Source organism: Lytechinus variegatus, chromosome 1 (genome assembly GCF_018143015.1).
Source record: "Lytechinus variegatus isolate NC3 chromosome 1, Lvar_3.0, whole genome shotgun sequence".
NCBI lineage: Eukaryota > Metazoa > Echinodermata > Echinoidea > Temnopleuroida > Toxopneustidae > Lytechinus > Lytechinus variegatus.
Genome location: NC_054740.1, coordinates 93,662,691 through 93,681,213, shown reverse-complemented (window position 1 = coordinate 93,681,213; position 18,523 = coordinate 93,662,691). Strand labels below are relative to the sequence as shown.

General features: G+C 34.9%; 1 protein-coding gene across 1 annotated transcript; it reads left to right on the top strand.

The window, feature by feature from the left end:
- The first annotated feature begins 200 nt into the window (after nt 1-200).
- On the top strand, nt 201-13,753 carry LOC121428926 (cytochrome P450 2C15-like). Its single transcript, XM_041625820.1, has 6 exons — nt 201-738; nt 4,316-4,467; nt 5,031-5,425; nt 5,799-6,047; nt 12,403-12,730; nt 13,358-13,753. Exons 1-6 carry the CDS (start codon nt 506-508, stop codon nt 13,534-13,536), a joined length of 1,536 nt encoding a protein of 511 aa, XP_041481754.1. The 5' UTR covers nt 201-505; the 3' UTR covers nt 13,537-13,753.
- The last annotated feature ends 4,770 nt before the right edge of the window (nt 13,754-18,523 follow it).

Below are 18,523 nucleotides of genomic sequence, written 5' to 3'. Positions count from 1 at the left end.
GCCCACCACGATATATGTGTTTAGGCTTACACGTATTTGTTCATCGCGACATAGAATTGAAAACACCAGGGATATTGACTTTAAGGACCCCCCCCCCCTCCTCCATGGGTCCCCTGACCGTCGATCATGCAGGTTTCGGGGGCTAACCTGTCTGGTCCAAAGTCCGATGTCACACCCAGTTTCGTTTGATCAGGGGGTGCTTGGTTTAACATTCTTTGAACACGCCAAGGTGTCATTGAATGATCACCATAATAAATCATGGCTTCTATTCTGGATGTTATCATGTTTATGTACATCGGTGTACAGGAAACCATCTGTATAAAAATAGCTCTATGATGAAACTTACTGATGACCACCAAAGTCCGATGTCACGTTACGCAACCTTCTTTGTCATGCGACTGTTAATGTTATAAATGTTGTATACTCAGCCAGTTTCGATCAAAAATCTTCTTAAACAGAAATCTTTGAACGCGACAAGGTGCCAGTGACTGAACCACATTCAATCATGGCTTCTATTCTGGACATGATGGATGCTATCATGTACATCGGTATCGGAAACCTACTGACCACCATCTCTTTATGTCTTCTTATCTTCTGGTATATCCGCACCAACTGCTTGACCTCATTCCATTACCATCTTCCGCCTGGACCACCGGTTATTCCTTATCCTTTCGATGGTCTATTAGCATTGTTCCCTGGGAAGGATAGGTTTGGACGTTTTATACAACTTAGTAAGAGGTTAGTTTCATATTCCTACTTATAGCCCTGTTTAAACCAACAATGAACACAAACTATATAGAGGCTAAACTTCACTTTGGCATCCCCCCCCTCCCATCGAGTTGTCCCGGTCGGTTGTGCATTGATATGTTATTATTCTTTGTTTGTTGGTTTGTTATACTTCCCTGATAAAATAATAAATACAAAAACATATGACATAATACAAATTACTTAGGCCCTAAGTTAAAAAGATAAAGGCCAGGGTTTTGTTTAAAATATTAACTCTTCAAAGAGACAAATTACAAATGAGAATATCAGATTATTGATAACGGATTTATATGATATATTTCGGTCTTTTATGTATAAACAGCATGATGCAGAGTGAATGTATGATCTATTTACATCATTTTAATATCATTGCATAACAAACGTTTACCCGGCCTTGATGTCAAGTGGCATGAAAAGAACATAATAATATTAGGAAACCCTGGATGACTGAAGACTTGCTACGCATTAAGAAGAAATTATACAAAAAGTTTTTAAATGATATTATCACTTGAACGGGAAGTATAAAATTACAGAAATAAAGTGAATGCATCTTTAAGAACAGCGCACAAATATTTTTATGCAAAGTTTGGAGATCTAAATAATGACATTAGAGGCGCATGGAAAAAAGTAATAAACTTCAAATAAATCTAAACCTACGTTGCTTTGCATTTGTACTTTACAAAAGAAAATGGCAAAACGATTGATGAACAAAATATTTCAAATAAATTCAATTCGTTTTTATCTCGTGTTGTGATCTAGATAACACACCTCAATAAAATGTAAATTCCTCTTTAAAAAAACCCCAACAAATTCTACCTCATTGTTCTTCAAGTCTATAGAGTGGACTAATTTAAATTTGTAAGTCTTTGAAAAATACACGATCATGTGGGTAGGAAAATATTGGATGTAATGCATGTGTTAAAATTAGTTATGCTATTGCTAAACCCTTGACTTCTATTATATTCAACTTATCACTATCGACTGGTACATATCCTAGCAAACTTAAAATAGGAAATATTATCCCTGTCTTTAAGAAAGATGATTGTCATTTATTTCAATACTACCGACCTCTATCTTTGTTGCCCTGCATCAAAACTATTAGAAAAAATATTAGAAAAAAAGGTAATAATGGCAGAGGTAAAAACGGCAGAGATAAAAAGAGCAGAGGCATAAATGACAAGAGGTAGAAATGGAAGATGTGTGTTTGTAATCGTGTCCAAGTACAGGACTTGAAAAAATACCCCCCCCCAAAAAAAAAAAGAGTTTGCAAAATGATTCTTGGTTCAGATTATATAGACTATGAAGATGCACTAACAAAATGTTGATTAGAATGTCTAGAAAGAAGACGAAAAAAAACCGTGTATGGAGTTTGCTAAATCTCTTTTTAAATACCCTCACTTTTAAACTGGCTACCAAAGAGGAAAAATGTCTCAATCTCATTCAGAAGTGTTCCAAACTTTGCTCAGATAAAATGCAAAACAGATCGTTTTGGAAAGAAAGCAAAACCATATTTCATTGGTTTACTGACTTCTGAAAAAAATAGCCTCGAAATCATTTCAAATTTTTGCCATTATTTTAGTCTCCATTTCAATCCAATTATTATTTGAATTTTAATTGTCTAATATTCATCACCTTTTTTATATTTTTAGTTACATTTTTTTCTATTCTAGTTATATCAAATGGTTGTTTTTTTTATGTACACTTGCTCTATAAAAATTATTTATTATCTATATGTACAGTTGAGGCCAAAAGTTTACATACACCCAGGAAATTCAAAGATGACACTTGCGAAGCATCATAAAATTCATTGTATCTTATGAAGTATTTGTGCTATCATGACAAATTTGATATCAAACAAATGAGTATATCATGCCCCTTCATCACATTGCTTTGTCATCAGGAGCTGAAAAATATGGAGGTGTTTTATTCCCACAAAATTGTTTATATTTTAGTCAAATTAAAAATAAAACCTCGACAAAAACTTTTTATATTTGTGCTAATTACTTCTTAACACAAACATTTCAGATTACACATTTTTGTTCAGTGGTGACATTTCATGATAGAAAAAGCAATATAAACATGATAAATCATAGATTTAAAATTTATCTATTTCTATGGAACAATTATATGTATATGTACAGGTAGTGAATATCATGCCCACTCTGCTCCTTTGTTTTTCCACTTAAAAAGGTTAATTTTAGTAATAATATCACGTTGCTTGGCTTCCAGTATTTTGAAGATTTACTACCAAATAATATATAATTCCCATGAAACTAGACTCCATTTCATTTATGAAAAGTAAAAACCTCTCTTTAAAAAAAATCTGTAAGAAATACCCAACCAATAATTTGGAACAAGATACAGTTGACCCTGCATTTAATAAAATCCCATTCAACTTTTTAAAAATAAAAAAAAATAATTTGTATTTAAACTATCAATGATAATTCATCGATCCTATTTATCTTGTTTGGTGTTTTTCTTTTGTCTTTTGTTAGTTGTTGTTTTATTCTTTAACTTTCTGAAGTAATTTATGTTTTAAAATATTAATGTGAATTGTATATTTTTCGTGAGAACGTTCATTTTGTAAAGCTATATCATGCTTTTCCAAAGGTTCTCCTTTTCCATTATCAATCTTTTGTAAATGATGAACATTTTTTATGCGATATTGTTTACATGAGCAGTGTTTGTAATAATTGTGTGAATATATTGCTTGTGAGTACGGAATGAATAAACATTGGTGGCGGAAGGCAAACAATTTTAGGGGGGTTCACCTAAAATGTTGGGATGGACACAGGTAAAAAATTAACAAGCAAAAAAAGGCTATCAAGCAAAATTATAGATGATTTTTAAATGATAAATTCAATTAAAAAAATATTAGCTGCAATAATATAATGCTGCTGGTTTACCATATGGAGCCAGCATGGAGCCAGCTTATTAATGGCTATGTTTCCATAATGTATAGGAAGTTAGCCATCAAAACTAAATACAAATCATATAAAAAATCGTATACTCCCCTCCCTCGTTACAAATCAGTGACTTCATTTCAGTTGGCACATAAAACAAAAGAATTGAAAGCGAAGACAATGCGCACATTCTGTTAAATTTATGTGCAGCTCTATGAGAGATCTTTTACGACTAGATCTGGGCAAACATTATTATCACTTCTACGAGGGTAAGGAGTAGCTTTTATGTGAAACACTTTTCATATATTCAGTTGTAATGTTATTGATAATAGGTGTATTGCCTCTTTTGAATAGTGTCCCGACCCAGAATGTAATTAATTTGAGAGGTAGAAGTGTGTGACTAGGGGTCAATTTTCAAGATTATTTTCACTTTTCATATATTCAGTTGTAATGTTATTGATAATAGGTGTATTGCCTCTTTTGAATAGTGTCCCAACCCAGAATGTAATTAATTTGAGAGGTAGAAGTGTGTGACTAGGGGACAATTTTCAAGATTATTTTCATTTGATCCTTAAAGTAAAGTTTGTTCAAACGATACAATCTTACAGATTGTAATAGATTTATCATACCTTTACTTTCCATTGCAGATATGGTGACATCGTTTGTCTCCAGCTTGGCTCTAAGATCTTGACCATAATTTCCAGCCCAGGGTTAATTAAAGAACTCCTAGTCAGACAAGCTGATGCGACTTCTAACAGACTACCGCCTCCCTTCTTTTCTCATATCATAGATTATACAGGTATCTGCTAATATTTATTGTTCTGTGGTTTTCAATGTTCATTCTTTCCTTGTTAAATGGAAATATTATATTTCTATAACTTAGGGGGTGCTTTGCACCCAGCACCCCCGCTTCAGAGGGCCATGGGATAGGGCGAAAACGACCGTGAAATTAGATTTCTATTAACTGACTTGTAATTGTTGAAACAAAACACAGCATAAAACCTGGAAGTTTCAAGTCCAAGTATGAGTATGGTTATCGCGCGAGACCACGTCTGTATCGGAATGACCATGATGACCGAGCTTAATTGAGTCGCGTTAGGAGGGATATTATTGGAATATGTGAAAGACAGTAGTAAATGATTTGTGATTGTCGGATGTGATAATAATGTATTATAACATATTTAAAAAGTATATATAGCTTAGCATAAAACAAATTTGAAAAAAATATATGTTTCGTACTTGTTTCTTTTTTTTGGAGTTAGGCAACATCGATTTCATTATAACTTCAAATTCGACAGTAGTGCCTAAGAACCAAATTAAATTTCTTTACAATGGTTCACATTCCTTTGCTTTTCTGATTAGGGGGCATAATATTCACTGATGGGGAACCGTGGCAAGAACTCCGTCGATTTAGTCTTACTGCCCTCCGTAACTTCGGCATGGGTCGGAAGGGCATCGAGTCGCGGATACAAGATGAAGCACATATCCTCTGTAATGCATTCTCGCAACAGTCAGGAGAAGCGTTCGACGCTATGCATCTTACCAATGCAGCCGTATCCAACATCATCTGCAGTATCACATTCGGGAGGCGTTTGGAGTATGATGATCCTGTTTTCATTGATGCGATCAAGAGACTTAGAAACATAACAGCTGGAATGGGGATAACCCCTATCATTCGTGAGCTAGTTTTAAGATTCCCCATTCTCCTCAAGACACCTTTAGTAAAGATGCCCAAAGAAAACATATTAGGCATAAAGGTAACAAAATCAGTGGTCGTACCTATAGCTGTTTAAATATAGAGAAAATAACAAACTGTCTCAAAATAATATGACAAAAATCCGCATTTCCTAAATAATCAAATAATAAAAAAAGGCCTTCCTGTATTTTTTACTAAACATTCCAAGAGATTTTTCTTATTTTTCAATAGTTTGGTCGTGACTTGAAGAAAAGGGGACAATGTAATGTGCCTGTGAAAACAGTTGATTTTGTGTAGTAGTCTAAGGGACAGGGTCGTCTCCCCCCCCTCGGACTTTCATTTCTAATATGTAAATCATTAATACCATGTTTGACACAATGCGCAGTGTACAATCAACTTCAAATATTCTAATCTTTATTACACTTTTTATTTAGAACTTTATCAATGCGGAGGTGAAAGAACACATTGAGAGCTACGACTCTACAGACATCCGGGACATCATTGATATGTACCTCACTGAAGCAGACCGATTGGATGAAATCAAGGCTACCAAACCGTACATAACTAAAGACGATATCTGGATGTGTGTTTTCGATCTGTTCTTTGCGGGAACCGAGACGACATCTTCTTCATTACTTTGGTTTATTCTTGTTATGGCAAGCAAACCCGATGTACAAAATAAGGTGAACACCCCCCCCCCACACACACACACACATGTATACCGTGTGAGTAAAAAAAAAATGGCAGGCACAATCTCGACATTTAAAGGTATTGTTTAACTTTGTGAGCAGCTGATTTAAAAAATTCTCAAACCAAGATGAAACATGTATACAAGTGCAAGTATTATAACTAATAAACCCTGAAAACAACCATTATTGAGAATGAAAAGTTAAAACTACAAGGCAAACCCCGATTTTGTAAATAGGCGTCTTATAGACACTTAAATAGTACACATAAGTGTATGGGATGAAATTAAGATGGTGTTTCCGGTCACATTATATTTAAATTTTTGAAGCACTAAATAATTATTTTCGAACGCAATTTTTGCTGGTAGTCAGGCAGCATATGTCATGATTTACCGGCTACTTCGACAAATTGGCTAAGTCTGATTTTTCACTTTTATGTGATTGGTGACATCACAAGGATCAACTTTCAACTTGGTGACAAATTTCTAATGGTCATCTTGACCATGTGAGGGGTCAAAATGGGTTCAATAGGGGTCAATTTTTGGAATCGCCCCGATTGTGTCGAGTTATACATCGAATTGTTTGTCTGGTTATACTGAACAAAAAAGTGTACACAATCATATACTCTTGACCTCCCGTAAAAAAGTTATGACTGGAAATAGCAAAAGGTCAACGAACTTTCGTTACATTGTATATATGGCAAATTACACTGAAGGTGTTAAGAAAGCTATTTTCCAGGGGGTTCTTTCTTTTCTTTTTCATGTTTGTACTTTTTTATTTTCGATTTTAATAAGTTCACCTCCAGAGGTCCTTATCCAGAAGATATTAGGGTCAAGACAAAGTCAGGGAAAGGTCAAAAGGTCAACATGTAGCTAAAATACACTAAAAGCGACTAGAATCGTAGAAGTCTCATTTTTTATGGGTTCTTTATTTTGAAAAGTCTGTATCTATAACATTAAATAAATTAAGATGCTTATTTAGGAACAATATAAATTAACAGAGATAGACGTCGAATGCGTTTAGTGTGGTATCATGGTATTGCAGGAATACCTTGAAACAACTTGACAAACCCTTATGCCCTTAAAATCTTATCATCTTCAGGATGTAATAAGTGCAACCAGCTCTTTCCGAGTTTCTTTTTTTTAAGGAAATCAATTTAAGTTCAATTCATTTTCATTTTACTAGTTTTTGATATGTATAAAGAAACATTTCCTTCATTGCTTTGTCAGAATATTTCAATCAACAGAAATTATTGTATTGTAGTAGGGTATAAGTGTAAACAGAATAAACATCGATTGACCAGTGCCCCAGCTCTTAAGAAAGATGCATAACATTTCATTTGGATTAACTTAGGATTGAGGATAATATTATAAGTTGGGCTCCAATTGCTCTTTAATTAATTCAAAATGTGTGACGGTTATATTATTTCTGATAAAGAGGCAACATCATGCAGGCATGCGTATTGTAGAAGTGTATGTCAATTATGCTGATGTGATATATTCTGACCATTACTCGATCTCTGGAGCCAAGAAGGACTACACAATTCTGGTGTTATGCTGTTCTGAGGTAATCATCGGGGCCGCTTTTGCATATTAAAAAGAGAAATTTATAGATTTCGTGCATACTTTTGGTCAATTATTATGTATCTTTCAGTAAAAAAGATATGCAAGTTTTCACAATTTCTGGGGACCGCTGCAACCTCCGCCCGCTGCGGCATGGCCGTGGTTTACTTCAATGAAATTTGATGTGATTATTCTTTCTGGCAACATCGAGGTAGTTCACAAAATAGGAGAAAAAAAAACGACAATAGAACAATCAGCATCTATGCATATCACTATCGTGAGAACAGGTATTAAGTTAGATTCACGTTGTATGCTCTGAAAAAAAACCTTGATAAACACTTGATAAAAAAGTAGGCCTAAAAGCCGTGTTAATGACAGCACAATCGAAATATTGTGCAGTTCTTTTTTCTCCAGAAATGGTCAGAATATATCACATCAGCATAATGGACACTAAACTACAGTGAGCATGCCTGAAAAATGTTGCCTTTTTGTTAGAAATAATGTAACCGTCACTCGTTCCAATTAATCAAGGAGCAATTGGAGCCCAACTTATCATATCATCCTCAATCCTAACCTCATTATCTTATTCGTATGTTAAGTCAAATAAGATGTTGGGCATCTTTCTTTGGAGTTGGGAGCACTGATCAATCGATGTGTTTATTAGCATAGTATTACAAATATACCCCAGTACATTACAATATTTTCTGTTGATTAAAATATTTTGTACAAAGCAAATGGATGAAATGTTTCTTTACATATCAAAGACCGGTAAATTGGAAATAAAAAGAACTTGAATTGAGTTGCTAAATCAAGCAACTCGGAAAGAGCTGGTTGCACTTATAACGTCATGAAGATGATATGATTTTTATAGGTTTTGTCAAGTCGTTTCGAGGTATTCCTGCAATAAACCATGATACCACACTCAAACTATTCGACGTACACTGTTTATCTATTTTGTTCCTAAATGAGCACATTTTACCCCCTTTTTATCTAATGGATAATGTCTTCTTAGAGACTTTTCAAAATGAAGAACCTACTTCTAAATTCAAACCGCTTTTATTTTGGCTACCAGTGAAAGTTAACTTTGTTGACCTCTTGACCTTTCCCTGACCTTGTCTTGACCCTTAATATCTTCTGGATAACGACTTCTGAAGATGAAATTATTAAAATAAAAAATAAAAAAGTACACACATGCAAAACAGAAAAAACGAAAATATTAGCTTTTTATAACCTTCAGTGTACTTTGCCATAAAAATATACAATGCAATGAAAGTTCGTTGACCTCTTGACATTTCCGGGCATAACTTTTTAATGGGAGGTCAAGAGTATATGATTGTGTACACTTTTTTGTTCAGTATAGCCAGACAAACAATTTGATATATGACTCAACACAATCGGGGCAATTCCAAAAATTGACCCCTATTGACCCAATTTTGACCCCTCACATGTTCAAGATGACCATTAGAAATTTGTAACCAAGTTGGAAGTTGTTCCTTATGATGTCACCAATCACATAAAAGTGAAAAATCAGACTTAGCCAATTTTTCGAAGTAGATGACATATGCTGCCTGACTATGGGCTTCATTTTTGCAACATATCACAGACACAGGTGACAAGTGTAGCCTTCTCGCTCAGATTTTTTAAAAGTCAATTCAATGTTAACCAATCACTTTAAGGAATAAAAACATGTCATGAACGCATAATCGTTACATATGGCTGGAAAGAGTATCTTCTCCAAATTTGATACCATATATTCATGTGGAAATGTCTTGACACTAAGTGTGTAGGTATTCTCTGCAGTGATGCAAATTTTGATTTGCGCCAAAGTATGGCACGACTGAAATGAACAGATCCAGATGCCAATTATGTCATAATCCTATAACGTATTGTCATGTAGTGACTGTATAAATCACTACATTGTAGACAGCATTATGTATACACCCCCTTCTCGGAACCATCTCTTTGATGTCCATACCCCCTTCTATAAGAACCCTTATTCATTAGTTCAATCCAAGCCAATGAAACCTTATTGTTAATAGTTCAAACAACCCCCAACCGCCTTCCCTTCCCAATAATTACCCCCATTGCATGTCCTATACCCAAACCCTTGGATTATGATTTGTGTTGAAGCTTGATTATATAATTGGTTCACACCCAAGGTTGAAGGTTAGAAATGTTCAGATCATCACGGATTTAAGATCTACATTACGATATTCTTTACAAGTTTAGATGTGATACTGTTGGAAATTGATTATTAGTAAAGTTTCTTGATTAAATTGTACATGGATCATTCCTGTGTCATCATTGATACTCCCAATCTGAAATTAACGATCCCAACACAACAGTATTTGCTTGCAAATACCTTTTCAATAAAATTTACTTGAGAATCGATACTAAAAATTGTTTATTAAAAAAAAAAGTTTATTAAACAATTATAATGTAAATTATCATTGACACCTCGATTCATTCATTGCAGTCATGCCTTACTTTGGCGCAAATTAATATTTACATCACTGCATGTTAACACATACCACATAAATAATTATGATATCAAATTATTTGGGAGAACAGACTGACTCTTTAAATTGCCATTTCGCCTATATTGCTATCTCGTCCACTCATCACTTTGTCTAATATACCTTCATTTAGTGTAGGCCCTAATGATATTCCTTCAAAAACATTTCGTCTGACAACCATATCCATTTAGTCCAATAATAAATGTGTCTAATCATCACTTCATCTATGACCATTTCGTCTCATAACCAGTTGGTCTAATACACATTTTCTCTTTTTGTCCAATTGGACATAGATGGCTATGGTCAGTGCATAGCTCCGTGGTCAGTGGACGAAATGGCGACTAGAGCATGTGGGTAGTGGACGAACTGATGGTAGACCAAACAAAAACGTTGACATGCACGTTTTCGTACGTGAGATAAGGTATCTCGCCATGTTGACATAAGGTTGGCGACATGGCGAGATATCTCGCCATCGACATGGCGAGATATCTCGCCATCGCTCCAAGTCGATGGCACCACGATATACGGTTGACATAAGGTTGGCGACATGGCGAGATATCACTACAAGTCGATGGCACGTTAACCTTATCTTAACTGTGCTATTTCAGACCAGGATATACGGGGAGGGGGCGGGTCAATTTGACCCCCTCAGATCTCGGCCGCTGATTGCGCGATTGCCGCAAAAAAATTGCACGCGCGTGGAGCCGGATGTAAATTACAACACTATAAAACTTTCAAGCAATAATTGTTTATACTTATTATCAATTAATTATGCAAATGAGCGTATGAAATCGCCCTATATATAAATTTTGTTTTTTGTGTATGTTTTTGCCTTTAACTCAATTTTACAGCTAGTAGAATGGTAATTTTTGGTGAGACTATCAATATAGATACAATTGTCTACAAAAATGCAAAAATATAATTGATTTCTTATGTATTTCATTGTTTTATACACTTTTTTTAATGAATTTCTTTATTTTTTAAAACCTTTGTTTTATTGTTTTTCTAATGAAATTTGTCGGGACCCTTTTGCGATCATGAATTGCATTAAATAAATCCATTTAAACCAACAAAAGTAAAAATAGTCATACATTTCTCATTTTTGGTTGATAAAACACAATTTGCATTGACTTTGTACGCGGAATCACGTTATTGAGCAATTTTGGGTGTGACGAAATGTTGCGTAAGTTCGGAACCGAGTACCCGGGCGTTGCAAATTTGGTCTCAAAAGATGCGCAAGACTTGAAAGTAAAAAGTCAGCGAGCTTCAGGTCAAAATTTTTCGCCCGACAGAAATCGTCAGGGGTCGAATTGCCCCCCCCCCCCGTTAAATAAGGGTCTAAGCTTCTGTATTATTATTTTGCAGTAATCGTCATCATCATCACCACCACATGTACATTAAGATTTGTGTGAACAATCAAGTTGTGCACTCGTCGCTTGTGGGCCTAAAGGCCGAATGTCGGGGGTTTCATAAGAATAACATGATTACGAAGAATGTAACAAAAATCTTATACTGTAGGTTGTGAGGATACGTACCTGGTAAACATGTTTAGGCATAAGTGGGTTTATCCTCAATGTTGTTAGCACATCTGGAGACAGACTTGGTGGTTTTAGACCGAGAGTCAGTTACATATAAACCCAGTATTATACGAAAGACCTTTCTGCCCGGCCTTTCTGCAAGCTCTACTGAAAATTTTATGGAAATTAAAAAGTGCCACCAAGATGTTCTGATAATCATTTCGTCATGTCTACATCTCTTACGAGAAAAGAATTATATTACGAAATCTTAGATCTCGCCATGCCTGCATCTTGAAAAAAGATGACGTGATCATAGATCTTGTCATGTCTACATCACGTTGGAGAGATTTTAAGATGAAAAGATCTTAGATCTCGATCGTCATGTCTACACCCAGTGGAAGAGACAAGATCTCGGATCTCGTCATATCTACATCTTATGTGAGACTGCATGAGATGATGAGATGACAAGATATCGGATTCAAGATCTTATCATCTGATTATCTTTTCCACTTTAGGTAGACAATGACGATATCTGAGATATTCTCATCTGATCACCTCTTCTAAAAGATGTAGACATGACGAGATCCGAGATCTCGTCATGTATCCTTTTTCCTAAGAGATGTAGGTATATGACGAGATTATATGAACATTTGGGTGGCACTTTTAAGCTTCCATCTCTCCCACGGGATGTAGACCTTCTGGGGGCACTTTTAAGAATTTATACCAGCGTTTTCATAATGATTTAAAATTATGACAGGTTATGAGTGAGATCGATCGTGTTGTTGGTCGGGAGAGGGCTCCGTGCTACGACGATCGCAAGGACATGCCGTATGTAGACGCAACTATAACAGAGGTCCTCCGGTTTCGACCTGTTGTACCGCTAGGAGTAGGACATGTGACCGACAAAGACGTCAAAATCAGAGAATACACCATTCCAAAACATACAGAGATTCTTATCAATATCCTTGCTATTCACCTGGATCCGAATCTGTGGGACAAACCAGAAGAGTTTAACCCTGAACGTTTCCTAAGTGAAGATGGGAAGACTGTTATCAAACAGGATGCATTCACAGTATTTGGGGCAGGTAATCTTGAGATCACTTATCATTTCATAAGGAAACACAAATTTTCTAGAGTCTATACGTTACTTTTATGCATATAATGTCCTTTGTTTTGGTAAGGGGACCAAACCGTGAACAAAAACGTAACAATGACCTTAGGATTGTGATTTTTGGCATGGTCAGCCCCCCCCCCCACTTTTTGCTCAGCCCTCCCACTTTGAAAACCGTTCCGCGGTCCCTCAGTATAATCTCTATGCCAAAAAGAAGGGGGGGGGGTGATAGGCCTAATCATGATGGTCCCAATTAAGTGCTTGATTATGCGGGCATGTATGTCATGTGAGTTTAACTTGTCTGTCATGAAAACAATTAGAGAAGTGACGAGACGCAGTATACTCTTCAAAACACATTGGCCGGTAAGTCTCAAAGGAGGTTTAGTTAGTCCATGGACTAAAATTTAAACCATGGTTTAGTTAGACAACCGTTGGTGAATACCACCGAGGTTTAAACCATGGACTAAAATTTAGCCTGGGCTAATTAGTCCATGGTTTAAATTTTAACCCGGGCTAACTAAACATCCTTTGAGAATACCAGCCATTGTTTTCATGATGATTGGTTGACTTTTATAATTTTCTTATTGTTGTTAATTGTCAGGTCGACGTGTGTGCCTCGGGGAGCAACTTGCCCGGATGGAGTTTTTCCTCTTCGCGACAACCCTCATGCAACAATTTCAATTTCAATTACCTGAAGGTGATTCAGCTGACTTTGGCTTTGAACATTGTCTTGGTACCGTTGCTCCAAAGAGATATAAAGTCTTAGCTCATGAACGATAATTCTAGTTTGGTTTCCTTCAAAGATTCTTAAGCACGGAGGTAAATAGACTGGGCTGACAGGACTTCAAAGAATATTCAATTCAATTCACTGTTTATTAAAACAAGAGTTTTTGCAGCCAAATGGCTAAATATTGGTCACTCTGTTAGAAAATTTATCCTTAAAATAAAAGAAGTTCCTTAAGCAGAGTCTCGACAACACCTGTAATCTTACCAGATTGCGTAATCTTACATTATATCATGTAAAAAACAGGAAATTGGTATTTGATGCAAGGAACCTTACAAATTTTCTTAAATAAATCATCCTTTCCCCCTTTTTAAACAGACCTGTTTTGTTAAATTTCAGACATATTCTTGTTTTATGATTTTACAGAATGATTAATCTAAGTTCAAATTTCAAGTTTATTTTCAATTCTACGAAACATTATACAAGAATGAAGAAATTGAAATGCAGAACTAAGGTGATCTATTAAAAAGCACACTGATCACCTGTGAAACATATGCAAAGATACAAAATAATACATACTTGTATTATACATCATGCAAGTGAACAGAATAGGAAAGAAGAAAGTGTAGAGGGCAGAAGTTTAAGGAATTAAGAAAAACGGCAGAGCTAGGAGGTATAATGAAAATATGAAAGTGGAGGCAATAGCGGAGAGCCTAGAGAGGTAAGGATGAGGAATTAAGGGGAGAATGAAATAACTTACAAAATGTGTCTCTAAATTCACAAAAACGCACATGCGCATTCATGCACATGATCTATTACGAAATGTAATAATAAACATGAGAAATTAAAATATACATTAAAAACTACATAGAATATTATTGGCAAGACAGAGACATATACAAAAAACGCACGTCCAATTTAGTTGTAGAAAATTTCAATTTAATATCATGTTTATAGTACATAACTGCTAGCAAGGAGGACGATATTATATCAATGTATCATATCAGTACCAAGTAATAATGAACTTTCTAGACTAAACTCGTAGATTTATCAGATTTAAGTCAACAATGATAGGAAGAGGTTCATGAAGAAAAATAAAACATTTGCTTCCATATGAGTTTATAATGTCATTCCTTTTTGTCCCGATCTCGCTTTCTTTTTGCGCCCGCAACTTCCGTCCCTTCCCTGCTTCGCGAAGTATATTTTATCACTACTAAATTGTATTGGGGAGCTTCTCTGAAAGTTTAAAGCGGGTCAGTGCGGATTAGAATATATATAATACAATTTCATTTTTTAAAAATATTCTGTTATTTTTTATGATTCACATTTGAAGATCAACTTAAACACTGACGTCAAAATTTGTTTCAAACGTCAATGCCAGAGAAAAAAAAATATCCGAAGTGCGCCCCTATTTTTTTTCATATGTGAATTATGCTTCAAGTAATATAAAAAATAAATATAGAAAGACCTGATACTTTTGCTCATTTAACAGTTTTAGAATGATGGTAATGATAAGTAGACCGCATATGCCTAATTGTTGTTTTTATTTTAACAATGACCTTGTTAACTCTTTTAATCGTCTTATTACGTGCATGCCAATATTTTGTATTAATTTTGTCTTTCCTTGATTATGTATATTTGTAATTTGTATGTTTGCATGTAAACAAAATGAATTTCCATTAAGTTGGACAATAAAACACTAAAGAGACGTTAGTTAACGGTCAAGTCCACCTCAGAAAAATGTTGGTTTGAATCGATAGAGAAAAATCAGGCAAGCACAATGCTGAAAATTTCATCAAAATCGGATTAAAGAAGGAAAGTTATGACATTTTAAAGTTTCGCTTATTTTTCACAAAATAGTTATATGCACAATGTAGTCACATGCAAATGAGAGAATCGACGATGTCACTCACTCACTATTTCTTTTGTTTTTTATTGAATTATACAATATTTCAATGTTTACAGATTTGACAATTAGGACCGACTTGACTGATCCATAGAATTACACTTTCGAATTACACTTTCACACTTCTTGACGTTTGCACATGCTTCATTGATCAATATGTTACTTGTTAAAGTTTCTTTTTTTTCTTTTGGTATTGTATGATTGTGTATTATGATTATCGGTTGGTTGTAATTTTTTGCTTTTATTTCATCTTTATAATATTGTACTTTGTTTATACTGTGCACTGGATTTTTTCAGTCTTTTGACTGCATGTTTTGCCAGTTTTCTTATTGAATAAATACCATACTACTACATAGAATGTTAAACAATGGTCATTCCACATGTTCAGGGAGAAATAAAACTTTGTTTCACAGGAAAATGGGAAGAAAATTAGAATATTTCATATAATACAAAGGAAAATGTGAGTGGATGGAGCCATCAGTTCCCTCATTTGCATACCGACCAGGATGTACACATATTCTAACTATTTTGTGAAATTAAGGAAAATTTAAAAACGTCATAATTTTCTTATTTTATCCGATTTCGATGAAATTTTCAGTGTTGTGCTTGTTTTCTTTGTTTTCTTTTTATTCTAATCAAATTTTTGTTTGGATGGACTTGTCCCTTTAAAATATGTCAATAATGACGTACACGTATTTTATCATTATTATTTTGCTGTAAATAATTTATAAATATATTTTTTGAAGTGTTAAATATCATCAAATATCACCTAAAAGGAAACTCGGCGGATTTATTATTGCTTTAACATGTTTGATTGAGACAAAATAAGAAAAGAAAATGAAGTTTAATTCCAACAATGATGAAGTGAAGAGAGGTATAACATAAAGTAAAGTAAGCTAGTGTGAATATACAAAAATGAGGTGAATTTTATTTAGGCTCACTGCCAGTATACCTTGTCAAGCCATGCACTTGAGACAAGTACAATCTGTATGAGAAGTATTTTTGAATTGTACGTTTCATTTTATTCTCTATTCCATAATGTGTTGATTGTTTTGTTTATTTTCATAGTGTTCATAATGAGAAGTTGTTCTATTATCAATAATTTAGTTGATTAAACGAATAGAATAAAAACCCAAGCGAGGCGTCTTCAGGACCGTGTATTTCTTACCAGTAAAAGAATACATTTTGACTATGAAATGTAATAAATTTGGCAGTTATAATTATGAAGGACATCTTATTCTGTCTTTCAAATTCGTGCCACAAAATTTTGAGCGATTCATGCTCAGAGTGGATATCTGGGAACGCCCTCCCCCACCCCCTCCCCTCATATTGGCTACGTAATTTTTTGCGCTTTTTCAGCTCATAACTATATAGACAATGACATTTGGGCCAAATACTAGGTTACTCATTTTAAAAGTGGTAAGCATAATTATGATAAAAAGTTATTTCATACTTACTAGAATATTGCAAAACTTCCCTAAACATGCTATAAAAAGGGGGTCAAACGGGTAGGGGGGTTACACTTCGTAATTCCGAAGCTTCGTAATTCCGAAGGTTCTTTATTCCGAAGGTTCGTATTTCCGAAACACGTAAATTGCCTATACCTCGATGTTCGTTAATCCGAAAACGAAAAAGGGTTCGTTAATCCGAACATTTGTGGCGTTATTCCGACGGTTCGTTATTCCGAAGGTTCGATAATCCGAAAACGAAATAAGGTTCGTTGTTCCGAAGGTTCGATAATCCGAAAACGAAATAAGGTTCGTTGTTCCGAAGGTTCGTTAATCCGAAAACGAAATAAGGTTCGTTGTTCCGAAGGTTCGTTAATCCGAAAACAAAATAAGGTTCGTTTTTCCGAAGGTTCGTTAATCCGAAAACGAAATAAGGTTCGTTAATCCGAAAAAGAAATAAGGTTCGTTTTTCCGAAGGTTCGTTAATCCGAAAACGAAATAAGTTTCGTTAATCCGAAAACTAAATAAGGTTCGTTTATCCGAAAACAAAATAAGGTTCGTTAATCCGAAAAATGAAAACCGGGAAAGCAGAGGCAAGGGGGGTGGGGGCGGGGGACACTGTTGCCGTTCAATTGTTATGAGGATGGGAAGGCAAGGGCGGCCGAACGAATTTTCGTTTGGGGGTAAAACCAAAAAATGAAACTCATACGTCGAAATGGACACTTTGGTAATATTTTCCCCTTAAGATTATCATCTGCTTGAAGTCATTGTGTGTTTGATAGTGATTAAGTAGAGAAAAAACTTTTTTGAAGTGATTTCTTATTATGGCAAAACGTATATTTAGGCTTTATTTTTTGGGAGAGAGTGTAATGAGCGAGCGGCTTGGTAAAACAAATTCAAAGGTGAAGTTGTAAAATGTTTTGGGGGTCAATTATTCTTAAAATGGCATAATTGCGAGGTGTTGCGAGCGTGAATCACAAGCTAAAACTCTAGGGTATTTTAATAGAATAAAAATCCGCAGCTTAAACATACTGACAAGAAAAGGAACCTGTTAAAGAAAGCATTTAGTGGCCTCTTTAAGAAGCATATTTCATCAATCGAATGAGAGTGCGAAGCGCAAGCTGAAAATGTGCAATATTCCAGCCTGAAAACTTAACTTGTATACTTTAAAAAGAGTATTTTATTTCGAAAAAACACGAAAAACGGCATATTTATTTTTGAAAAAGGAACTTTCCCATTTTTTATTTAATTTTGGGGGTGCAAGTACCCCCTGCCTCCCTCCCGGCGGATCCAACTTTCGTCAAATAGGGGGGGGGGCAATATTTTTTTTCAGCCACATTTTCCTCGATCGGCAGCTTAAAATTGATTTTTGTTTGTTTCTTTGAAAGGGTAGTCCTAACAGTCAATAATTAGCTTTATACTTATAAAATAAAGTAAATATGTAATAACATGATAAACCCTTTTTAAATAATGCGAGCGCGAGCTATATAATTTTTTAATATGATGGGCAATATGTTTGTGATCTTCAAAACGAAATACCTATGTAACTAACTTTAGATAATAACTGCGAGCAAGATCGCAAACAGAAATTTTAAATATATAAGCTCTGACCTGATCTAAAGGGGACATTTAAAGAACTTTTTGCAGTTAGCCATGAAGAAGATGCGTGTTTCAACCAGTGGCGGCGGA